The 27,034-nt window shown below is 41.5% G+C and overlaps 1 protein-coding gene across 2 annotated transcripts in view; it reads left to right on the top strand.

Annotated features, from left to right (window-relative positions):
• Window positions 1-27,034, top strand: part of ZNF407 (zinc finger protein 407) — an 823,527-nt gene that overhangs the window by 533,062 nt on the left and 263,431 nt on the right. For both annotated transcript variants that reach the window (XM_073631246.1, XM_073631245.1), the window contains exons 7-8: window positions 5,729-5,812; window positions 16,334-16,454. In XM_073631246.1, coding sequence (XP_073487347.1) covers window positions 5,729-5,812; window positions 16,334-16,454 — 205 coding nt within the window. The remainder of the gene's footprint in view (window positions 1-5,728; window positions 5,813-16,333; window positions 16,455-27,034) is intronic.

The following is a 27,034-nucleotide window of genomic DNA, read 5'->3' as shown; positions in this document are numbered from 1 at the left end:
AGAACGGGGTGGCTACACAGAGGAGAAAGAATGAACATTGACAACAGATCTGTGTCTGGACCAAGGTCAAGGCAGGTGGCAGGCAGAGATTAGCTGGTGTCCAAGCAAAGGTTGAGGAAGATGGGGCAAGAGATCATGTAATGTCTAGACATAGGGACATTATAAGGGATGATGGTGCCTATCCAAGCAATCCAGGCAATATCTGCATGCAGTCTCCAGGCATAGGTTGAGGCTGGTAGGAGGCAAAAGAATATCAGGAACCTATCGGGGGCTGAAGACAAAAGCAGAGTCAGGCGATACAGGTAAGCAGTGGATAATTAGAAACAACAGCAATCTCAACACACAAGGTAGTTGGCAAGAAGACACAGCACCAGCTACTTCAAGGGACAGTGACGAAATACCTTCTAAGGTCAGCGAGCATGTTCACCATCAGGGACACACGTCCGTGTGTGAACCAATGCACACCAACACATGGACATCCATGGGTGCAACTGGCCATATGGCCATAGCCAAAAAGTAATGAACTGGTGCGTACATGTAACATACTATAGATTGACAGTATGGGTCATGCTGTACATATGCGGACCCATAAGGGTACTGTAGCTTTCCACCATTCTTATGGGTAGCCACCAGATGCCACCAGGACCGAGTTTTTCAGGGTGGGCAGGATGGATGCCCCTGATCAATATGATTGTGTGGACGTCTGCCTTGTGTTTGATGTTTCCTTTGAAATCTTTGAAGAACTCAGGGAGGGTTAGTGGCATCCAGCTAAAGTTGGCTGGTTGTTTTTTGAAGAATTTATTACAGATGGAGTTCTCATCAGTATGTAAATAAAAAAAATACACTGTGATTATTTGTTTGGTATACATTTCTGTATCCCCACTGGGCAGATTCTTCCTATCTAATTAGCCTGGTGACAATTGGCACTGGGACAGAAAGTGTTGGAGAATGCATATTTTTCTTTTTTTTTTTTTTTTTTTTTTAAAGCTTTGGTGTGTGTTGAAATCCTCATTTGGGGACACCTGACTTGGGGTCTGTTGTCTAAGAGGGGATTTTTCCTTGGTTGGCAGGGGTTCACAATGGGGAACCTATATAATAAGGTTTGAGATGTGGTGGTAGAACATGGACCAAAGAATCCCGAGGAGCTGGCTTAGGGTTTCTGGTAAAGCTCAGATTTTCCAACAAAAAAGAAAAGAGAGGGACACAAGAGAGCCCTTATAGTATAGTAGATTAATTCAAAAACAAGAATGCAGTGCTTTCCACTTACTTCCAATAAAGGGAAAAAAGGTTAAGGCTGCAGTCACCCAACTAAGGGGAAACATGCGGGCTTCCTAGTGTGCGGGTGGGGAAAATCTGTCTCTACGCAGGGTCAGCATAGTTGCTTTCTATGCCTCGGGCACCCCCATTCTGTGTGGTCCTATGGGGGTCCTCAGGTGGGTGAACAGAGTAGTAGAAAGCGTCATGTTTTGTGGCTTTAAATTGCAACTTCCTTAGTTCAAGGTGATAAAAGCTCTACATTTCAACTAGTGGCCAATAAAGGATATTCCCCAAGTGGATCTCACTGCTAGCTATTACTAGACACCAATTTTTATCACCTTAAACTGAGGAAGTGGTATTTTAAAGCCATAAAACACATTTTATTTGGTGAACTAAAGCAGTTGGATGTTTTACTTAAAGTAGATGTAAACCCACTCTCATCCTTTCTAAACTATTGCCACAGTGGTTTTCTATAAGGATATACATGCCTCCTGCATTTATCCTTACCTGTCAAATGTCTCCCCTCTGTCTGTTATGAGACCCGAAAAAACGCAGATTCTGTGGGTGGGTCTGTTGTCCGGAGCTCGTGGGTGGAGTCGTGATGCCGGTATACTTCCCGCCCACCTCTATCTTTCCCTTGTCAACATGAATTTTCTCCTGTGTATTTCTTACATTGAACTTCCACTATGATCACTAATATCCAGTCAAAACCCAGAAAAGTCACCGCATGACTTCAGCATGCCCAATCATGCTGAGGTGTGGAGCAGCCAATCCTGGGAGAGCTGGAGAAGAAAGGAGGAGGGGATGAGAATTATACATAATGCCTCTCTAAGGCTCATGTATGAGATATGTAAATCACCTGTCACTCACAGCAGGGGGGATGAACTGACTGGGTTTTACTTCCTTTTTTGTTCCTTGCAAAGTAAAAGCATAATGGGCTAGTATGCATCACATACTAGCACATTATGTGACGCTTACCTGCAAACGTACCCTGCTCCCCCGCTGGAGGCCGCATCCATTTTTGCCCCTCTTCCTTCCAGGGTTACGGACTTCGGCTCTGTGACTGTCCGGAGTTGCGTGACGCCATGTGGGAGCCACCAGCTACGGCACTCACTAGTGAAGAAACGGTCCGGAGTGCCGTTTCTTCACAGCGCATGCGCTGATTACATCATCGGCGCAGTACAAAATAGATTTCTCCTAAACAGCGCACGTTTAGGAGATATTTACTGTACCTATAGGTAAGCCTTATTATAGGCTTACCTATAGGTACAACTTGAAAATGGAGGTTTACAACCTCTTTAAGCAGATGACTTGTGCCTATCCTGTGATCAACCACATCAGATGCCTCTGCCAATCAAACTACCCAAGGGCCATTTTTGCGCTGACTCTTTCTACTACGATGAGGCACCTGGCTTCATTAGGACTGAGCTAGGAGTGTACACTGCGTGATGCATGAGCTGTCCAATGTACACCAAAAATAACAAAGTTCTTGGGGAACGAGGATGATTTATTATTGCATGTCTCTTCTACCTCAAATCTGTAAAATTTGGATTTTCAAAGATTAGTCCCACTTTAAATCATGGTGTCGTGTGATCAATCCAGGGACATCACAGATATTCCTTGACTGGTAGTGGTGGGCAGCGCTTACTGCTGCATCGAGCAGAGCTTGCATAATGACATGTGAGCGCCATTCTGTGTAGCAGTACTATGAACTGGTGACACACTCCTTAGGGGGTTTTTATGACTATCTGGGCTCACAGATAGCGGGTTGAATGACAATGGCCTTTAATAACCCTGGAACAGGAGCACTATCAAGTGGAGGAGTAGAGAGCATGGGACAGAACAGGAATAAAGGTGCGTTTTGCAGCAGCAACTGCTTTCTTTTCTTTTAATTATATTGGACAGTTTTGTTTGTTTTTTTTTTGTGGAAGCTTGGAGTTTCACTTTAAAGTGATATTAAAACCCAAAACCAAAAATGTATTATATTGCAGCTTACCCATCATTAGATGTGGCGGCTGCATTAGTTTTTTTTCTTTGGCTTTCTTTCCCCCTAATGATCTGACCAGTAACACGCAGTTAACATACAGTAAATGTATTAGCTGATTTAGATACACTGATAAATTGAAGCCAAACTCCAGCTCTCTTAATCAGTTACAGCAAACATGTTTTTACTTTTGGGTTAAAGGCTTTGCAAGAATATACAAAAGCTGATCCTTTTAATCACCCCTGCCAGTGTTAATTTAAAAATAAAGATCCTGTTTCTTTAAAGCATGTTATACAGCACAGTGCTTGTGCTGTGTAATTTGGCCCCTTCTATCATCTGAAATACCTGGCTGATCCTGACAGTTTCTGCCCTCCCCTTTGTAAACTGACCAACGGTATATCATGGCTGCTGAACCCTGACACCATGGTCAGTTTACATGCCACTGTCATCCTCTAAGTCTCCTGTCTCTCCTCTGTGCTCTCCTTTGCCCCCTCCCTTCCCTGCCTGTCAGTTCCTTGTCCGTGCCCTCCTGCTGCTCAAATTAGGGTAAAATTTACATTATCCTCTCGGTTGATTCATGTAATGTCCCCCTGTGACTGTGGTTAATAAAAAAATGCAGCTATATACCTATTTACAGAGTGCTGATTGGCGCTCACGTGACCCGCTGGCTCTCTCCTCTCTCACATGACAGCTGCAGCGGGCGAGGCCACCTCTCTCCTCCTCCCCTCCTGACTGACGTCAGTAGGGGATTCTCGGCCCCACCCGCTGCAGTTGTCAGGCCAATAGAGGAGATAGCCTGCGGGTCACCGCCGATCAGTGCTCTGTAAACAGGTATATAGCTGGATTTTTTTATAAAGCACAGTCCCAGGGGGGATATTGCATGAATCAACCAAGAGGATAAATAAAATTTAACCCTGTGGGTTACAACAGGTTTAAGTGGTTTGTCTCATCCATGTAAACTGATACATTCTGCTGGTGCACTTTGGGAAATGCAACAGATTTTCTGCCTGGATCACCAGATAAAAATAGAAGAAAGAAAGCCTAAAAAAGGAAACTAATACAGCTATCACATCTAAGAATTGGTAAGCTGCAATACAAAAAATGTTTGCTTTTAGGTTTGATACTGTTTTAACCACTTGCCGAACAGCTGCCGTCATTATACAGCAGCACGTCGCCACGTTCCTGCAAATCTTCGTAGGTGTACGCGGCTCCTTAAAGGAGCCGTAGCAGACGCAAGCGCCCGCTGTACGGCGGGGGACCCGATGCGCGTGGCCGCGATGTCCGCCGGCCACCCGCGATCATGGGAACGAGAGCCAGAACGGGGATTTGTCAATGTAAACAGACAAATCCCATTCTGACAGGGGAGTTAGAGAGAGATCTGCTGTTCCCAGTGATTAGCAACAGTGATTTTTCTCCTCCTCCAGTCAGCCCAGCCCCCATACAGTTAGAAACACTCCCAGGGAACACACTTAACCCCTTAATCGCTCCCTAATGTTAACCCCTTCCCTGCTAGTGACATTTATATGTTCCATTGGGTACAGCGTCACACAACCGTGCAATTGTCAGTTAAAACGACGCAGTGTCATATCGCATAAAATGGCCTGGTCGTTAAGTGAAAAAATCTTCTTGTCTGTAAGTGGCTAAGGAATATTTGATTAGCAGCATATAGTTAGTAGCCAATACTTTTCAGCAATATATTTTAGCCTAAAATTATTAAAAATGCTTTGTGATCCGTTGATACATTTCTGTTCTTTTTAAACTTACCTGTGCTTTATTTAAAGCATTTAAATGTGATTTCATGGAGAAATCACGCAATTTTCTTCCTTGTAAAGAATGAAGATTTTAGGGAAAATGAACACTAATATTTTGAGGAGTAAAGTCATGCTTTATTAAAATAAGTGATATAATGTAAGTTGTGTGAGCTTGTTTGCCTTTTATTTTATGACCTCTCAAATATTGCATTATGGTTAACAATACATAACATTTTATTAACTTGTTTACAATATATTTCCTGGATGCCGACAAAAAAATGAATGTATCTAATAACGTACACAAACATAGCATGTTAGTAAATTCAGATTATAATTGTATAATGTGCATTTGTATTCTACATTTTAGACAATATTTAGTGTGCTCAGAAAGGCCAGATGTATGGGAATTGTAAAAAAAAATCAGGGTATGCATAAAAACTGTTCAAGTGCATAAAGCAGCCCCATCTGGAAGGCATCTAACAGAAATGAAGTTGTACAAAACCATTCCATTGATAATAAAGCTAATTTTTATGGGTCTGACAAGTATGTAATTATGTTCAGTGGTGCTTTTCAGATTTTATCACAGTCAATAAACCGCAGTGGTAATTTCATTCCCATTTGACATATTTACATGGAAACATTTGATTGGAGGAATTAGTAACCCTGAAAGGCTTGATAGATATGTTTTAACGATCTGTGACCTCTACAATCCCACATCTGTTTATTGTTGCAACAGGCGAGAAGTCGTTCTTGTGTGACCTTTGTGGCTTTGCTGGTGGGACCCGTCACGCCCTTACGAAGCATCGGAGGCAGCACACAGGTTGGTCATTAACTTTTTTGCTTTTACATCCATGACCTAAGCAGGAAAGATGCCGAGTATGATGCTCTTCTCTGTGTCTGTTCTGTTTACATGTTTAGACAAACGATGATACCTGGACAGATATGCTTTGAAGTATTGCAATTTTAAAAGGAAGTGTATAGACAGAGGTTTATTAAATGAAAATCTAAGCTTTTTAAAATTGCATAAAATGAGTTTGAATCATTCAGATCTTTCTGTGTAAATTCAGTTGTGCTTGGGATTGCAGAACTTGAATATGAAGATAAAATTCAGGTACTAAAAATTCTAATTGTGGCAATGCATTGCTGTGCATTACCACATGCACAGTAATATGCAGGATTTTGTGTGTTATGGAAAGGCAGTCTATTCTTTTGGAATTAATTTTGAATAAGCTTAAACACTTTTTGTTTTTTTTTAAAGGGTGCAACAACCCACAAAAAGTTTACTGTGCAATCTGGTGAACTGAAACAATTGTGCATTGTAGTGCACCAGATCTGTGCATTGTGGTATACTGAAAAAATGTGTGTTTTACCACTCTGTGCAGGCCATTCTAAATTAATGGCACTATAGTGCACAGAGAGTTGTGCCTTGGGTTTTGCAGTAATGTATGTTTACACGCACATTTGATTGTGCATTGTTGCAACCGAAGTGTGAATGGACCATGTTAACATAACGAGCTGCCATGTTAAGAAAAACGAAAGAGTTGTAAATGACACATATTCCAACCATCAGGTGCCAAATTAGAGGAAAGCTCTGCACAAGAGAGTGTTTAGAAAATTGATCCCTTTGCCCATTCAGGGAAAAATGACAGGTTCTTTAGAAAGCCAACCCCATTACTGACACTCACTTTTACCCTACTCTCCCACCACTCAGCTTGCCTGTTGGAGCCTGTTACTTTATGGGAGACTATGTGATCTTCTCCGCTCATTACCAAGATTCTCTACATTTGGCAAAGTAAAAGAAATCAAGGCTTAGTCCAGAAATAACCCACCAAAGTATTGTATGCGGGTAGACAAGACAAAAAGCACTGTAAAAGGGATATCTCCTATTGACTTACCAACATTTTTAAAACTGTAAGCTTTGAGAAAATTTGGTTATAAAAACTGTAATGGCTGAGTGCAAAATAAATACAGATTCCGAACAAAGACACTATACAGACAAATTGTATGTTAGATTGATGTAATGTAAATAATTTAGCTTACAAATTGCCAAACAGTAAGAGGTCTGTCATTGCATATGTGTGATAAATGTACAAGGATCATGTGCTTGTTACATATCATATAAAGTAAATGCTGTGTGTTCTTTAAAAGTTAGGAAATAGCATCACGTTTTGAAATAAATATATAACACAATAATTTTAGTACTGCATAAACTTTTTTTTTTTAATTTTATATAATTTTTCACTTGGTAGAGACAGACAAGCTCTCTGTTTCCTCCGTTGTGTGAATTAAAAGCAGCCTTTTCAACTCTGTTCCTATCATAGAAGCACCTAGTCAGTTCATCACTCATTTGAAGATTGCTTTGTACTTCATAGGCTACACAGTCTTGACAGCTTCAAGAGACATCATGACATATAGTAGTATTTTGTTCAATCAACAGCATAGCCACCTCCAATTATAGTAGAGATGATTGACAAATAGCTACCAAACGGAACTTCTGAATTATGTGACTGTCTTCTGTGTGAAGGATATCTGTGGCATAAATGACTAGATTTTTTTTTTTTTTTTTTACTAAACCTGACAAGTAGCATTCATTAATTATAGGGAAAGTAATAAGAGAGGATGCATCAGAAAGATTTTACATTGCCAGTTTAACAAGCAGTACTCAATATCAAGACAAAAGTAGGAAGACATTGTGGGAGTGTCTTTTTCTGTCATTACAGTCAAATCATGCATACAGGTAGTATTTTTATATAGCTATGTAATAACTCTAACTATCATGAGATATTGGTTGCTCATTCAATTACGAGCATGCTATATGTTTCTCAGCGCAACAATGTTGACTTAATGGCAAGTTTATTAAAAGACCACAATGTTTCATGTAGTTGTGGGCCCTTTTTTTATGTTCCTTATAAGTTCTCTGTTGGATCACTGTGCCCATTCTTTGTGATTCTTGGATGAATTCTATAGGCGAGACCTTATGCCAGTGATTCAGAAAAAAAGATGTGTGAAGGCCCAGCAGGAAGATGAGCATAGAAGATAAGAGTTGCAGGTGACACTGAAGGTGCAATGAGATACGCAAGAGGAGTTTCAGGAAAGAGCAGAGTCACAGAAGCCAAGGGAGTGAAGTTTGAAGAGGAGCTAGTGGTCACCTCTATCAAAGGCAGCAGAAAGGTCTGAGTAGTTAAGGTGTAAAATTGTGGGGGATGTAATGATAAAGTGACAGTCACAGTTTTGAATGGAAGGGGTGATGTGAGTTAGCGTTTATAAGCCTGTTCTATGCTATCATCACTTTAGTTTTCCAATTTAAAGCCCTAGGTCATCCCCCTGCTTTGATCAACTAGATGGTTGCTATACAAGGGTAAATGTATGAAGTCCTCACTTATAGACATACTCTGTGTAAGCATCCCAATAAATGGCAGCAGTTTGAGAAGGATTTTGTAACTTGTGTTCCTTTGGTAAAAGGGACTATAGGGATTCAAGATCATGCTCTATCCATCTATATGACCCAGGGGCACGTGCATCCTTTTAAAAAGGTATAGGTCGTCCGCTTTTTAAAACTAATAATCTGGCCGGTTCCCAAGACTGCCAAAGGTCTAATTTTCACTGATCAGTGCAGTGTTCAATTTTAATATTGGTAAGTTTTTTATTGTGCAGATCAGAACCGGTAGAATGAAGTTTCTACCTTAGTATAATATAAGTTTAAGAAGCTAATACAGCCATGGAAACAGAAGTAGACAATCTCTTTTTGGAAAATGAGACTTGTACAGTGGGGAAAATAATTATTTGATTCCCTACAGATTTTGTATATTTGGCCACTGACAAAAAAATGAAGGGTTTATATCCTAGGTTTATTTTAAATGATAGAGAAAGAATATCAACCATAAATCCATAAAAACAAATAATACAAATGTTATAAATTGAGTGGCTCAAGAAGAAGCACATTAAGGTCATGGAGTGGCGTAGCCAGTATACAGACCTTAATCCTATAGAAAATTTATAGAGGGAGCTGAAACTTCAAGTTGCCAAGTGACAGCCAAGAAACCATAAGGATTTAGAGAAGACCTCTAAAGGAGAGTGGACTAAATTCCCCCTTGAGATGTGTGCAAACCTGGTAACTAACTACAAGAAATGTCTTACCTCTGTGCCAAAAAGGGTTTCTCCACCAAGTACTAAGTCATGTTTTGCTTAGGGATCAAATACTTATTTTACTCACTGAACTGCAGCTCAATTAACATGTGTATCATGTGTTTTTTCTGAATTTTTGGTTGATATTCTATCTCTCTCATTTAAAATATACCTATGATTAAAATTATAGACCCTTTGTTTGTAAGTGGGAAAACTTACAAAATCTGCAGGGGATCAAATTATTTTCCCCACTGTATATGCTTAGTTTTGTAACATTTTACATCTCAGTCTCAACAAATGTTTCAGAGGAGCCATGTACAATTGAGTACCCCTTAATAAACTGAGTCAACCCACAAAACAATACATACAGTATATACGGGCGATGCACTTTAATGAAAATAAATTCAGGAACATCCTTTGACCAAAGTACATTTTTATGCAGGCACATTTAGCCAATCTGAAAATGTATCTGATATCTAATGATATATGTAAATGATAGATTCTTCATAGCCACATTTTAAATCAAGGATGGAAAATGAACTAGATGATTATTGTCATGTCAGTGTAAAGTCTGTACTGCCGCTGGAAGTAAGAATAGGGATATTAAAACGATCAGCTACAGATGAGAGACTTTCCAGCTTTATTTCAATAATGTTCCCTATTAATACTAATTACACACTGCCCATTTGAAGTCCGGGAGTAAGCTCAGAGGCGGAGAAAGAGGAGAGGAAATGATCACAAATCTGTGAAGCCATCAATGATCAAGTGCTGCAGTTAATACAGTGAAATAAAATAACTGCTTCAAGCTTTAGCCCATTATTTTAGTTTTGGAAGGGAAAGATTCCTGTATTGCCTGCCAATAAAAATAAACTTCCAGTACACAAGCCCTGTTAAAATAATTTAGTTGATTTATGGACAGAGGTCTAAACCCTATTTGCAAGACTATCGTAATCCAAAAAAGTGATTTCCCTATGACAACATATACAATTATTATTATTATATAGGTTTTATATAGTACCAGCAGTGTGTGCAGCACTTTACAATATAAGGGGAGGGGAGGTGAAGTAATATCTCTGGGGGATGAGCTTATGGAGCCAGCCGCCTAAAGGCAGACAGGGTAGGGGATAACTGGAGAGATTGGGATAGGGCATTCCAAAGGATGAAGGAGGTTCTGGAGAAGTCCTACAGATGAGTAGAAAGAGGTGATGGGGGAGAAGGAGGTCTTGGGAGGAACAGAGTGGCAGATTTAGACAATATATGTTGAGATGAGGTTGGTGATGTAACTGGGGGCAGTGTTGTGGATGATTTTGTATGTTGCAGTTAGTGTTGTGTATTTTATATGTTGGGTCAGTGGAAGCCAATGGAGGGATTGGCAGAGTGGAGCAGCAGCAACAGATCAGTTAGTGAAGCAGATGAGTCTAGCAGCAGCAGCATTCATGATAGGCTGGAGGGGGGATAGTCTGTATTTAGCTAGGTCTGGGAAGAGTATGAAGAGAGTTACTGTAGTGAAAGTGGGGGATACCTTGGCAATGAATACATTGTTTTGAGGTGTCACTAGTTAAAAAGGGGCACATTTGGGAATGTTGTTGAGGTTAAGGTGACAAGATTTGACCAGTGATTGCATGTGGTGCCCAAAGGAGAGGTCAGAGTCTCGGATTACACCTAGCAGCCTAGAATGCCTGAATGAAACAATGGCTGTGCATTGATATTGATGGTAAAGTCAGAAGTGGAGGATCTGGGAGGAGGAAATATTACAAGTTCAGCTTTAGACAGATTGAGTTTGTGGAAGTGTTGTGACATTCATACTGATAATGTCACTCGATAAATTAGTGATCCATGGGGAGATCGAGGGGGTGAGATGAGGAGTAGAGAGATAGATCTGAGTGTCATCAGCATTGAGGTGGTATTGGAAGCCATGGGAGAGTATCAACTGGTCCAGGGAAGAGGAGTAAAGGAAGAATAGAAAGGTTCCAAGGACAGAGCCTTGGGATACCTCAACAGGAAGAGCAAAACAAACTGAGGAGATAAGAGTTGTAGGAGACACTGAAGGTGCAACATAAAAGGAGAACCAAGAAAGAGCAGAGTAATGGAGGCCAAGGGAGTAAAGTTTGAGGAGGAGCTGGTGGTCATCTCTATCAAAAGCAGCAGAAAGGTCTAAGAGTATGGGTATGGAGTAGTGACCTTTGGTTTTAGCAGTTAGTAATTTGTTAGTGAGTTTTAGTCCATTTAGTTCAGTTCAACCAATAGAAAAACACACAACTTCCATATACACAATCCAATACCCACAGTTGAACCAGAGGAAGGCAAAAAAAACAAATAAAGCTTGAATCCAATTTGCTCCAGTGGGGAAAGAAAAAAACTTTTCCTGATTCTCCAAATGGCAATCAGATTTTCCTGGATCAACTATTCCTGGTATTAATACCTATAAATATAAGTATCCAGTTATATTTTGTGCATTTAGGATAGTATTCAGGCCTTTTTTAGAACAATCTACTGAGCTGGCCAGAATTAGTTCTTGAAAAAGTTTATTCCACATTGTCACAGCTCTTACTGTGAGGAAGCCTTCACGTATTTAGAGGTTAAAACAAAAAGAGGAAAATCTTGCGAGCCACAATGATCCAGTGCTCAATGTGCATAAATGTGAAACTCCAAAGCAAAAATATATATATATATAAATAACTGTGAATATCCAGCCGCAAACGCAGTTCACGTATTCATATCCGTGCACAAGTATAGAAAAAATTGTTTGCGCTGCGCTTGATATCAAAAAAATAAAATAGAATCGGTATCAAAGATCACTAATATATAGATATCGAATACAACATGCAAATTTCCTATATATAGTATGTACCTTAACCTCTATATTATGCTTACATATCAAACAATAAGAGTGCAATGTGCATGTACACTCACGCCAAAGCAAACTCGATCAAGTGATATATCAGATAACATGCAATGTCTCGCATCTAGTGTAGCATGCAAAGAATCAAATCACTTAAACATGAAATAACATAAAAGTGCTCAGTGCTTTTTAAACGCAGTCAAAATAATCTGCGCTTAGTGATCTCTCCATAATAAAGTGTCCATAAAATGTCCCAAATAAAAGTGCATCTGTGTTCAGCGAAATCCAACACATCCAGTGCAAAATGAATCCGAGTGCTGCAATCAACCGTGATGAATCCTGGAAAACCCCCCCAAAGTGATTGCGCTCACCTCTGAGTGTGTGACACAGTGGCTAGCTATGTCAAATCACGCTTGGTAGCCACTCATTGGGCTCTGCAAGGTCATATAGATACGATCTCCACTCACTCTAGGTTGACAAGGCTCCATAGACATCCATATATAGAATGAAGAGAGACTACATAGTGTAATACTATCAACCACTCTTTTATTAATATATAAAATCGCTTCCCACAAAGGGGTACTCACATTCTTCTGGTGCTGTTGTGCACCAGACAATAAAGCGCCGTGTAAAAATCGGTAGTTAATGTGCCGCAGGGTATGTTTTTCCTCCCAGCTCAGCTGTGTGCTTCTCGTCCGTTCTGGCCCCTCCCCTACGCGTGTTCGACACAGGGGGTCCCCTGATGAAGACACGTGACCCCCTGTGTCGAACACGCGTAGGGGAGGGGCCAGGACGGACGAGAAGCACACAGCTGAGCTGGGAGGAAAAACATACCCTGCAGCACATTAACTACCGATTTTTACACGGCGCTTTATTGTCTGGTGCACAACAGCACCAGGAGAATGTGAGTACCCCTTTGTGGGAAGCGATTTTATATATTAATAAAAGAGTGGTTGATAGTATTACACTATGTAGTCTCTCTTCATTCTATATATGGATGTCTATGGAGCCTTGTCAACCTAGAGTGAGTGGAGATCGTATCTATATGACCTTGCAGAGCCCAATGAGTGGCTACCAAGCGTGATTTGACATAGCTAGCCACTGTGTCACACGCTCAGAGGTGAACGCAATCACTTTGGGGGGGTTTTCCAGGATTCATCACGGTTGATTGCAGCACTCGGATTCATTTTGCACTGGATGTGTTGGATTTCGCTGAACACAGATGCACTTTTATTTGGGACATTTTATGGACACTTTATTATGGAGAGATCACTAAGCGCAGATTATTTTGACTGCGTTTAAAAAGCACTGAGCACTTTTATGTTATTTCATGTTTAAGTGATTTGATTCTTTGCATGCTACACTAGATGCGAGACATTGCATGTTATCTGATATATCACTTGATCGAGTTTGCTTTGGCGTGAGTGTACATGCACATTGCACTCTTATTGTTTGATATGTAAGCATAATATAGAGGTTAAGGTACATACTATATATAGGAAATTTGCATGTTGTATTCGATATCTATATATTAGTGATCTTTGATACCGATTCTATATTATTTTTTTGATATCAAGCGCAGCGCAAACAATTTTTTCTATACGTATTTAGAGGTTAAATCTCTTTCCCTCCAAACTTAATTAGTGTCCCCTTGTTTTTTGTGTTGAACTTAAATAAATAACTGTACATCAAGTTCATTATATGGACCACTTATGTATTTATACATGGTGATCATATCCCCCCTTAATCACCTCTTCTCATGAGAGAATAAATTCAGTTTAGCTAATCTATGCTTTTTGCCAAGCTCCTACATGCCTCCTATTAGTTTGGTTGCCCTTCTTTGCACTTTATCCAGTTCCTCAATATCCTTTGCGTGAGCTGGGGCCCAAAACTGAACTGCATACTCTAAATAAATTATTTGTACAGGGGCAAAATGAACCTTGGTTTATACCACTAAAAACATTAAACCATTCGGAGTATGAACCAATAATTACTACTATCTGAATATGGCCTTTTACCCAGTTTTAATCCCTTTTAATGTACACGTTAGCCATGTGTGGGGAACTGTGTCACACAATTTTGCAAAATCCGAGTATATTGAGTCCACAGCCGTCCCTTTATGTCTATGTTTTTGCTTACTTCCTCATAAAAAGCAATCAGATTTGTTTGACAACTCCATTCTTTTGTGACTCTATGCTGTCTATTGCTTTAAATATTTATTTTTCTACCAAAAATCGTCTGTGTGTTTTTTTAAACTCTCCAGTATCTTCCCAATTATAGCTATTAAACTACCTGGTCTGTAGTTACTTGGTAAAGACTTTGATCCATTTTTAAATATAGACACCACATTGGCTTTACACCAGTGGTACTAGTCCTGTCATTAAAGAGTCCATAAAAATGGGAAACAATGGCTTTGAAAAAACAGAACTCAAATCTTTTGTTCTGTCAAAATAATTCTGGACCATATTACTGATTCATTTGGGGCTATGCCAATACTATCCCCATAATGGACTTGTGCTGTACTTTGTTTGCACAGACCCGAAGAAGGTAATTAATACTTTTGCCTTCTTTTTGTCTCCAGTCACCAACTGAAAATTATTTTGTAAAGGGCCTACATGTTCAGACTTGACCTTTTTACTATTAACATATTTGAAGTTGGGTTTGTTATATATGGGTCCAATGAGGATTTATTAAGTATGAGGTAACCAGTATATGTTTGAGAGGGGATGGAAAGGTGACAGCGGAGAGATAGAACCTGGTTCCGCATGAAAAAAAAAATCATTATGGATAGAGTAAGGGAGGGTTGTAACCCCTGTTGGTTTATTTTTTTGCCACCTGTGCCCCATTGGAGAGATTTACCTTCACTTCCTGTCCCTTAGCCAAAACAGGAAGTGAGAGGAAATCCCTGCAAATAATGGAATCCCTTGAGGACCTCCAGGCCACCAGAACTAGTGTTCCCATTGGAAGACATCCCTTCTATTACTTTTCTTGGGACAACCCAAAATTTGGGATTTTCTGTTACTTTCACTTTCAAAATTATTGATAAAAAAGACAAATAGAGAGGATGGATCTCCCTAATGGGGGTGCAGACAGCAATAAAAACTGAAAGGTGTTCTAATACATCTCCAAGGGTAGCTAAGTAGAGAAGTCATTGAAAAAGCATGATACTGTTCTGAGAAGTTAATAAATCACTGCAATCCTGGACTGGAAAAAAAGGATGAATACATTGTGCTTTAAAAAGGCAGAGGGACAAAGAGGGGGGTATAAGAAGAACCTGGAAGGTGCTTTTTGGGGAAAGAAGTCATCAAGCTCCAACTCCTTTTCATTCACTGGGTCTGGCGGAGTCCAGTGGAGGACATCATAGGAGAGGGCAGCTGAGAGTCAGAATCTTGAAACCAGGTTTCAATCACAAGAGAGGAGGTAGTTTCCAGAGTCAAGTTTGTTAGAGACTGAGTGGACATTCCCGAGGACACATAAGAATGGGGGATTGACTTGTGGAAGCAGGGGAATTGAAGTAGGGGTTTGAGGATGATGGATGCTACCATTGAAAGGAGGGTGTCGGTTCTTGGGGTGAGAGATGGTGGAGGGCCAGGGTTTGGGGCAATAGAAGTTAGGGGTCAACCTCAGAGGAAATTCCGGTTCAAAGGAAGTAGAGAGGAGACATTGCTGGAACTGACAGCAGAGGAGCTGAACGGGCAGTGAAGGAGACTGCAAGGGAGTTGGCCATACCACTATCCTGTTTTGGATATCCACCAAAGCGCTTTAAGCCCAGGTTCACACTGATACAAGTTAGAAATCGTGCTAAACTCTCATGATTTCAAACCGGGAGTTTAGTCCGACTTCGGGTGCGATTTGACAGACATCTGTGCAGGTAGTACAGGAACTACTTTTGGGAAGTGCCATTGCCGGATGGTGCCATTGCCGGAAATAGCCGCCGATTTGACATGTTGGCCCAATGTGAACGTGGCTTAGACACACTTAATACATGGGTCTAACGATCTGGTGAGTCATAGCCTGAGAAGGGGTCATGGCGCGGAGACACAGAGGAGCATTGTTTGATACAGCACTTGCATGAAGTGTGGATCATGGTAAATAGGAATTTCAAGCACATTAAGTACTTATTTAGGACACTTACAGACTCATGTTTAATTGTACTTTCATACTGGTGGCACTATACTGGTATATCACCAATTGTTTGCACAATTTTTGTTATTAATGTGATGTGTATGGACAGATAATGAAAACGTAATGCTCATCCATTTTGGTAAATCTGAGTTGTGTGTGCACTTAAAAACAATTATTGTATTGTACTTAGAAATTTAATGTTACAAATTAATATCTTATAATTAGATTTAACTTCTTGCTTTTAAACAGGAGAGAAACCATTTAAATGTGATGAATGCAATTTTGCTTCTGCAACGCAATCCCACTTAACACGACACAAGCGAGTCCATACTGGAGAAAAGCCATACATGTGTCCTTGGTGTGATTACAGGTAACTACATTTATTGCTACCAGCTTCAGGAGATTTAGGGATTGTAGTGTTTGTCTATGTTGCTCACAATAGTATTTTTTTCCTCAGTAAGTAATTTATAACAGGATATGACCAACTAGTGCTAGTGAATAGTTGTGGTGTTTATGGTTTTAAACAGTGGCATAGCTAGCACATCTGGCACCTGGGGCTAGTCATTTTTTTGCACCCCCCAAGAAAAATGGTATGTGGCAGTATAGCGGTGCCACACCAAAAACTGTGGATGTGAACAGATTGCATCAACAGTGGGAGGGGCTTAAAGGGCCATATGCTTTAATGACTGTGCCACAAGCGAGTATGAAGCAGACAGTACAAACCTCAGTATACTCATTTTAATAAAATAAAACTGTTCTATTGTATATCCTTTACTACACACAGCTAACCTTAAAGTGATATTGTTTTTCTAAATTATAAACATGGTATACTTATCTGCTGGGTTGCAGTGGTTTTGCACAGAGCAGCTTGGATATTCCTCCTCTCAGGTCCCTCGCTGTCACCCCTGGCCCCTCCCTCTTTCTGGGTGCCCCCACAGCAAGCAGCTTGCTATGGGGCACGTAAGCAGGCGCGCTCCCGAGCCACGGCTCTGTGTGTCCATTTACACACGGAGCCATGGCTCGACTCCGCTCCCTCCATCTTCTGATTAAGCCTGGACTGACCCTGTGACATCAGCCGACAGCAGGCTTAAGCCTGCTGTCAGCTGAAAATGGGTCACAGGAGTGCAAAACAATCTACACTGCTGTGATCAACAGGAGAAATGCAACCAAACAGACTTTGGCTGTACTTCTCCTCCTTTATTAAATCTATCACATGACATGTCTCTCTGCTCCTGTTTGGCATTACTTGCAACAATTGATAAATATCCCAATTTATGTTGTGAACTCACCCTCCAGGGCCCAGGCGGGCTCTTCCTCAGCCCAGGCTTTAAATCCAGGCTCTTTCTCCCTGAAGCTGGAAGGTCCTTTAGGCACCCTCTTTCCTAGTCTATAGGGCCTCCAAAATCCCCCTCTCATAGTCCAGGGCCTCCAGACACCTGCTGCCTTAGTCTAGGGCCTCCAGACACCCCTCTCCTAATCTGTGACCTCCAGGCACCCCCTCGCCTAGTCTAGTATCTCTCTTGTACCCCCCTATCCAGAGGCCTTTGCCACACCAATCACCATTTCCAAGTCAATGGCTTCCTCTGCACCCACCCCCTTAGTCCAGGGCCCCCTCTGCACTCCTCTCCTAGTCCAAAGCCTCCTCGACAGCCTACCCCAAGTTCCAAACCCCCTCTGCTGTCCAAATCCAGGTCCTTTATCACATCAACCCTGCTTTTTAAGTCCAGAGCCTCCTCTACACCCCCAGTCCATGGCCTCCGGTGTACTCCCCTCCTAGTCCAAGGCCTCCTCTGCACTTCCCAGTCCAGGGCCTCCTCTGCATCCCCAAGTCCAGGTCCTTCTGTACTACCCTCCTAGGCCATGGCCTCCTCTGCACCCCCCCACTCCAGCACCTCCTCTGCACCCCTCTCACCCAATCCAGGGCCTTCTTTGAAGCCTCTGCTTCTCTGGGATGCCTCACACAGAAAAGACAGGCTGTTAGGGTACTGGGCAGGACAAGGAGGGAGACCTCACAGCACTATCCCTGGTGGCGCCCCCCCAGATGCTTCATCCGGGGCAGGGGCCCCCCTGCCACCCCCCCCTAGTTTCAGCCTTGGTTTTAAATGCTACTGTACTAAAGTATTGTTGCACCTAAAAGTCATCTACAAGTTATAGTTTAAATAAGGCTTTTTCCTATATGCTCTATTGGTGAGCAATATGTAGCAAAAATATTGTTTGACCATGAAGGGGGTTGACAGCTGAATTTTGATTGCATGCTACTTATCTGTAAGGAAATAGTGGGCATGTATTGTAGCTCTCTGATCCTGTATTTATATTTAATACAGTTTATATGATTACATTAAAAACAGTATCAGTTACTCTCAAAACTTTCTGTATGGTACTTGCAGAATAGACCTAAACATGTATAGCTGTTTGCATTGCAGAAAGCATTGCTATCCCAGTGATGTAAGGGAGGCCTCCCTTATAACGGGACATGTGGGATAATATAACTATATCTTTTGCTCCCTCTTGAGATCTGTCTGTGGGTAACTAAGTTTACATCTTTCATTGAGAAGTACTCTGCTTCATGACAGATGGTGTTTAGCATTACTGAAACTGCATACTAAATCATATAAAACAGACACATACTAAGGTAGCCTGTATATATTATTTTATTGAATGAATATCCTGTTTTAGATTTCTAATATACGAAAATCTAAACAATTCATTCCAAATAATCATGATACTTGTTATAGCTGATACCTTTCTCAATTGCACTCTTGAAATACTGTGTTAAAAGCTAACCTTGCTTTTTGTTTCTTGTAAATTGAGGGTCTTACTAAACAACCAACCAGTTGGTATCCGGTAAGGTAAGACCTTTACACTACAAAATTGTTGGTGAATCTAAAGGGGATTGTACAATCATAGTGTAATGTGTGTGGCCATCTTAAAGCCCTTTTCACATGGGCCGTCTGATCAGGTGCACCTGTCAGATTTCAGGCAGACCTGATCGGACCCTCCAGTTTCCTCTATGGACACATGTCCACTGACACCCACCACTATCCAATCCTGTCCGCCAAAAACAGACGGATGGTGGTCCTTTTCCCCATCCATTTATCGGATCAGATGGAAACAGACAGGCGTTCCGTTTCCATTCTCATTGCCCCATAGGGGAGTGGACACGACCTGTCATCTGCCTGCTCATCAGGGATCAGCGGAGAGATCCCCTGCTGAGCAAGCAGATTTCGCTAAGCGGAAGCACCCGTGTCAAAGGGGCCTTATATTTGGCTAGAAGTGTTGGCCTGCATACATCTTTTACTTTCTTTGTGACAGTTTTTCAGCAGTCACTAACTAATGCTCCACATGACAGTGGGTGGTTGGGATGTTGGACATTTATTCTGACCCACCTTGACATTTTCTAACTCCATGGAACCCAACTACCCACAGAAAGGTCTTCCCAGTAACAAACCAATGATATTTTCAGAAACTTGTGCATGCTATCAAAACATATTCTTAAAAAGGTAAAGATTTACATTTGCTAATTTAATGTACAAATTTTGACCATTTCTATAGAACAGACATTATAAAAATGTCTCCTTTTTAATTCTGTTTTTCTCAGTTTATAGACCAATGAATGGTAGTGTGAATAGTAATATTATGTCTAGTTTTCTTTCTCTTATTTTTTTCTAGTGGAAAGTAAATACTTGGTTAACAAACCACATTTTGTTGGGCTTTTATATTAGCCATGCTTCAGGTTTGTGTGTTCATGTTGGCATATAAAAAAACCTTATTCAATTTGCATATAAATATTTATGACATTTCATCCATTCAGGATATGTGTATAAAGTATGTGGGCTTACTTTACAACTGCCTGTAGCCTTTTTCCTTACACTTGACTGCAGTCGTAAATATCTTGCACATTAAAAATCATGATCATTCGCCAAATCATTTATTACTGTTCAGAGAAGACCTAAGTGATATGATCACATCCTGATTGGCTGAGTCACAAGCTCTAGAGAATCTGCACCTTTCAGCAAACCTAAATTAAGGTTATTATTTGAGTCTTGTGCCACAATTAAATTTAGGCGAGTTGTTTGCTTAAAGGAAAAGCATGCAATATTCTATAAAATACTGCATATGTACACAGGATAAATTATTCTTTTTCCAAACTGCTAAGGGTTCTGTAGTCTATTGTATAAATTTAAAAATAGAGCCAACACTTTTAACGTCATATAGATATCCACATAATTTATTTATCTTAACTATTCAGCACTTTCCAATATTGATGAATAAATGTATATTTTCCAATAAAACTATGTAGTAAAATGTGCAGTGTAAATTCATGTTTACTTTTTATGTGATAAATATTTATAGCTATATATCTGTTGGAGCTTAGACCCATGAGCAAAAAGTCAGTCATTCATGTTGAATCTAAGGCTTGGCAATACATTATACAATTTTCTTATTCAATTTTGTTTAGATTAACCTTCAACTATGTAGAGCCAGGGCCTGCCTGATTGCATACAAATTTAAAGTGTTTAGGTTTGACCTCATATTATATGGTTTTGGTAAATCTAAAGGAAAATTGTACAAGAAAATTGTATAATGGATGTCCAGCCTTCATTGTTCTCTCCAAAAAAAGGGAGATGGGATGGCACCAGAAACATCTGCTTAGTGTATAGATATGCATGCTCAAACAATCTGTGTGTGCATATGCTGTCTATACTGAAAAAAATTGCTCTCTGTGATAAACTAAAATAAGGCTAATAAGGGGCTGTTTTCTGGCACAATAACAGATATGGGACAATTTGAAGGAAATTTTAATATCCATCAGGAGCTCTAAAAACCATCCTAAGTTCTCCAAAATCATTTGATTTTTGCTGAAACTAAACTCATGCCTAGTTTTAGTCTGAACACAACATGTATGGGCAGTCAGGGTACAGTTTGTAACCTAACTTTTTAGACTACTGTGTTCAGAGGAAAACTGTGGTGACTGCAGCTGAAGCCTGGCCCTAACAGCTATATGGGCTGTTGAGCTCCAACTCCACATACCACTGAGAAACTTGTTTCTGATGAATACTATAATGAGTATTAAGCTCTTTATAAGTAACTGCATCACTGTGACGGTGAAAAAAAGGTACAATCTCTTCAAGATTGGTAGATTATTATGGGTTAATACAGAGATATACATTTATCTGCATTTTCTTTATCATGTTATTCAATATTTTTCTGTGTATTTTTACTAAATTTATTAAGTTCTGTTATCTATAGAGCAGTAGTGATATCAAATGATGTAAAAAATGCTTTTAAAGGTTGCTTTGGTTTACATAGCTAGCAAGCTCTTTTCATTCTGTATTTTTTTTTCCTCTTTTGTCTTAACAATGTCAACTTTTTTTTCACCTGTTCCCTTCCATCTGTCATTTCTCTTGCACAACTCCAGGACCTTGTCTGTCAGTGATATTCTAAGAAATATATAACATGTGCAGTAATGACAGACTGGAGTGTTTGTCTCAGTTCAACATACTGATCAAGCCTCATGAGAACATGGATGGTCCTTGATTAGGAATAACGCAGCACAGTTTAATATGCTCTATTCCCATAGCAAAACTACTTAAATAGTAGAGGATGTCTATCATTTATTTTAGATAGGTACTTCACTAAATCAATTGGGGGAGATTTACTAAAACTGGAGAGTGCAAAATCTGGTGCAGTTCAGCTTAGAAATCAATCAGCTTGCGTGGTTTGCCTTTGAGAAAGATGGCTGCTTAAACCTCGATCTCCGTCAGACAACAGCCAAAACTTAGCCTAACCGAGGAATACCACAACAAAACAACTACACACAATGGGGACATCATCCCGTGGAAACTCTGCAACCAGATCTCGCCCTCCAAGAGACCTCAGCGGGCGCATTAGCCAAAATATCACGAAAATATTCCGGACACAGGCGGCCAACATGGTGTTACCGCCTTTGGCCCCGGCTTCCACGCTGCACCTCAATTAGATCAGCCTCAGCCCCACTGAGCCGACTCCTGCTTCTGCTGCAGGGAACCCGCCATCAAGCCAACAGCCGAGCCTCCACAATTGCCGCACGATTGTGGCTGACATAAAGGACACTCTGTCCGTGGCCATTACTGACCTCCGCCATGAAATTCATTCAATAGCGGGTAGAGTGCACAAAGTGGAATATACCGCTGCACCATACAGCGATTCGGAGGATCCATCACACTGTAGGCACACACACCCTGCAGCTCTGAGACCTTCAGAGGCACGTCGAGGACCTGGACAACCAAGGGAGACGACACAACTTGAGGGTGAGAGGCCTCCCTGAGACAGTCATACCTGAACAGATTCTTCCCACAGTTACAGGCCTGTTCAACCACCTCCTCGGCAAGCCCCTACAGACACCCATCAACATGGAGCACATACATAGGGCCCTCAGACCACAAGGCAGAGACACGGACCCACCGTGGGATATTGTATGTTGCCTGACTGATTTCAAGCTTAAGGAAGAAATCCTTTCGGAAAGCCTGCAACAGAACACAAATGTCTCATGAGAGGCAAAAAGGATCTCTCGGCCATCACTCTCAAACACCGCAAAGACCTGCGTCCCCTCCTGGACATCCAAGGAATCCATTATCGGTGGAAGTTCCCATTTTGCCTATCAGCTACCCACCAAGGCCGCACAGCCATACTGAGGGTCCCAGAAGAATTGGACGCCTTCTGCCAAACACTTGACATCCCAACTGTTGAAGTTCCCAATTGGTATGCAGACTTCAACATCCCAAGCCTGAAACAACATGTGGCTAGCGAAGAGCCAATGGAAGCACAGGAGGTGCGCTACTGGAGACACCGCTCACCCTTAGGCACAAGACCGATCCCAGCCCTGATGGCTTAATGCCAGCAACCGAGCCCCACGAAAGCTCCACTGCCTTGCAGAGCTCGCCGGGACTACTAAAACTGGCCCCCACTGTATGCACCCAGGACAGATAAGTACGCATAACTTCTTTTTTCCCCCTTTCTCTACTTGTCACCCTAATAAACCTAGAAGCTGCAAAACTTATGACTACAGTCTTAACTGCTGAGATGGGACAGAATTCCCCCTACAACCTCCTCCAATGCAGCTGCCATACGGAGCTACAACAGCAGCAGGTTGGCACCAGCTTCAGCATAGCCTCCACTTCGCTACCTCACACCACGTATACCGCATGTGCTCTACCCCTAAGAGATCAGCTATTCACCCCCCCCCAGCAGCTGCTCACCGATATGCACTCATGAAGGGGTAACACAGGAAAACCACCCTGGATCCAGGGTCCTCTCTACCTAATGAACCATGTATCCCCACACATGAAGAATCTTAGGCTTCCTAGGATTCAGTCTTCCACCTCCACCTGCCCTCATATCCTACCAGGACTATCCATATCTAACATTGCTTAGATTTGCAGCATTTCTTAGGGATAGCACCGCTATGCAGCCCCACCCAAAGCGACCACCGATTTCACCCTCTGAGAAGATGCCGGACTCAGCCACAGTAGCCTATAAGTAGGTAACTAACATTTTACTCAACAGGACACAATGGCTTGAAACCCCCGAATAACCCACAGTTATCAGCGGATTTACCTCCTCCCACGGGAGGATGGCCTCTCTAGCTCTATGCACTTCAAAATATAACTTCTAATATGCAATAATCATTATGTTCTACAGAAGAGATAAGCAATCTGATAGCCATCTTAAGACAATCTTCCCTTTAGATAATATACTGCTGAAGCCCTTCACACTGAGCTGGCAATAATCAGTAAATCTGTTAAAATGATTCTTAGAACATAACGTATGCCTCTTATACACCCGCCATAGCTATGTAATGTGGTCATACATATTCTTCATCTCTAAATGCAAGTCGCTCTAGGGGCCTAATGCTGGTAACCGAATATATATATATATATATATATATATATATATATATATATATATATATATATATAACCTGGATGTACAACACTGCGACTACCAGCCAAATGCTAGCAATATACACATACTCTTCCACACAAGTCGCTCCATATGCAACATGCATCTCAGAGAAGTAACCCCTACCTACCCGATAGACTCTTTTAGATTGTGACATGACAGTGTCTTATTGAATATACAAAATCTAGATATCAACACCAGCAAACAATGACCACTTAATGTAAAAATCATACTCCTTGCCCTCCGGCAAGACAAATGGGTTTCAAGGGCATTCTGAGAGAGCCACACTATATGGCACTGCATGGTCAGAACATTGGCTAACCAACACCCCCCCAGCAGGGAAAACACCACAATGGGGCAATCAGCTATACTGATTCACAGATAACGATACAAATAGGTGCCCTGGCCATACCCCGGGAATGATCACACTCTCCAAACCCCCAAGACTACCCAGTTACAGTAGTCCACCAATTGATCATTCCTTCCAGCAAAGGACAGAACCTACTCTATACCACCTCCCCCATACCGAATTAGGAATCGCCACGTTCATACAACTACACACAAACCTGCCAATAACCAGAGTTCTATGCTATGAACTCTTGCTGGCTATGTTATGACGATGCGAACCATAAAAGCTACAGGCTTCACTACTCCTACAGTACTCTCTAATCCTCACTTGTTATCCTGTTAATGTGTTCACGTATTTCCCTGTTTATGTGTTAATCACGCTATTATCCTACTGGGTTGAAAAAAGATATTAGTTAACATGGACATTTGCCCTGTCTCGTTTTTTTTGTTTGGTTTTTGATTGTGTTTTAGTAACTATCAGCTCAAGATCCTCAGTCTAGAGAAAACTATTTCAAAATAGACACAAGCTCCTCATCTTGACACAGACAGTCACATTATCCAACCTCTGAGACTATAACCCCTATGAAAACAATCCCTCCACAACATTTCCACCAATCACACAACATTTATCCCTAAACCCGCTATCACGATACATCTACACAAAACCCTTCAGAGCAACCTCTTCCTCACCCACTTACAGAACTGCCCAATATGGCTAACGATCTGATGGAGTACCTAGACTACTCTTTCTCCCTTGACAGACCACCTCCCACACAGTGGTAACCTCCCATCATACATCTTTCTAGACGACGCCATACCCCGCACACCACTGAACTCATCCGGCAATACTGCACAGGCGGTATATTCCATACTAGGTCAAGTGAGTAAGCCCTCACCTGTCGCCGGATTACCTTCTCCCACTCTTTCCCCACCACACCCCCATCTTGACTCCCCTCATAACCCATATCCCCTTCCCCCATCGCAGCAAGCCTAAACCCTAACTCAGGCCCGGTTGGCCTCCTTGCCACAGCTCTTGATGCCTAACTAACCATGGCCTTAAGAGGCTTACTTTGAACATCCAAGATACTCTCCACAACCGCACTACTCATGGCTCCTATTCTCCCTACAGGTGATAACCCCCTTGTCAAAATCATTTCACTTAACGCAAAAGGACTAAATATACCAGAGAAGCGCTCCCAGCTCCTCCTCACGATGAAACGGAACAAAGCTGACATAATATTCTTGCAGGAAACATACTTTCGCATCGATTCTATACCAAAAAGAACGAATCGCCACTATCCAACTACATACCATGCATTCAACCGAACGTCCAAATCAAAAGGTGTCTCCATACTCTTGGCAAAACACTGCCCCTTTCAACTCACTGACACAGTAGCTGACGAAGACGGCAGATTTCTCTTTCTGAAAGGGTCATACCTTGGCAGAATGATCACCTTAGCGAATATATACGCACCAAATACCTGCCAGATCGCCTTCTTTCGCAACATAACTAAAGCACTTACCATTTTTTATGAAGGCACCCTCATCCTAGGGGGAGATTTCAATATCCCCCTAAACCCTCTCCAAGACACCTCTAATAGTGCATCCCCTCTCCCCTATACCACTCTACGATGCATTAAATCACAATTATGAGATCTGTTGCTCCATGACTCAGGGCACACGTTAAACCCCAACGGCAGACACTTCACCTTTTTTTCAGCCCCACACAATGGGTATTCCAGAATCGATTATCTACTTATCTCTCAGAACAATCTACCCCTCCTTAAAAGTTTATCCATTGACCCCATGTTCCTATCCGATGACATGACTGTCTCTTTCCCAGAAGTACACAATCACCCATGGTCATGGAGATTAGACCCCTCTCTGCTAACAGACCTCTCTATTGCAGAAGAGGTTAAGCTCCGCATCAAACAATACTTTACGGAAAACAAACCCACCGACACATACCCAATTATTACCTGGGAAGCCCACAAATGTGTGATACGGGGCATGCTAATTGCAGCAGCTGCCAAACGAAGACGGGAGAAACAGAAACATATCCTGGAATTTACCACCCAAATTCAAAAGCTGGAATGTGCACATCAACGCACACAAGCTTCAGACACACTACACACCCTCGTACAAACCATGACCGAACTTCTGGACATACCTGGCAAACTAAAACGTAAATATATCCTGTCTCAAAAAGTTTATTATGAATATGGCAATAAAGCTGGAAAATTATTAGCTAGAGCCCTACAAGCTAGGAGAGCTGCCTCAACGATTCACTCCCTGACAGATGCATCAGAACGTAAAATTAATTCAACCCCTGATATAGCCAAACAATTTGTTGATTATTACTCACAATTATATAACCTACCCCCTATGGACCCATCAAAAGACAATACATCAAGGAAACAATTACTGATTTTTTTAAAACAATATAGTCCTGCCCTAATATCAAACACCCTGGCCCAAGAACTAGATGGCCCTCTGACAGGTAAAGAAGCTGAACTAGCACTGAAAAAAATGAAGCCGGGCAAAAGCCCGGGTCCAGATGGACTAACTGTGGGATAGACCTACTCAGAACTCCTCACCCCTTCTATATCTCAGCTTTTAACTCCTTCGCATCACTGACCGAAACCCCATGAGACCTACTGA

The sequence above is a fragment of the Aquarana catesbeiana genome, linkage group LG05 (assembly GCF_042186555.1).
Source record: "Aquarana catesbeiana isolate 2022-GZ linkage group LG05, ASM4218655v1, whole genome shotgun sequence".
Taxonomy (NCBI): domain Eukaryota; kingdom Metazoa; phylum Chordata; class Amphibia; order Anura; family Ranidae; genus Aquarana; species Aquarana catesbeiana.
Note: the sequence above shows the minus strand (reverse complement) of the source record. Positions and strands in the feature narration are given on the sequence as shown.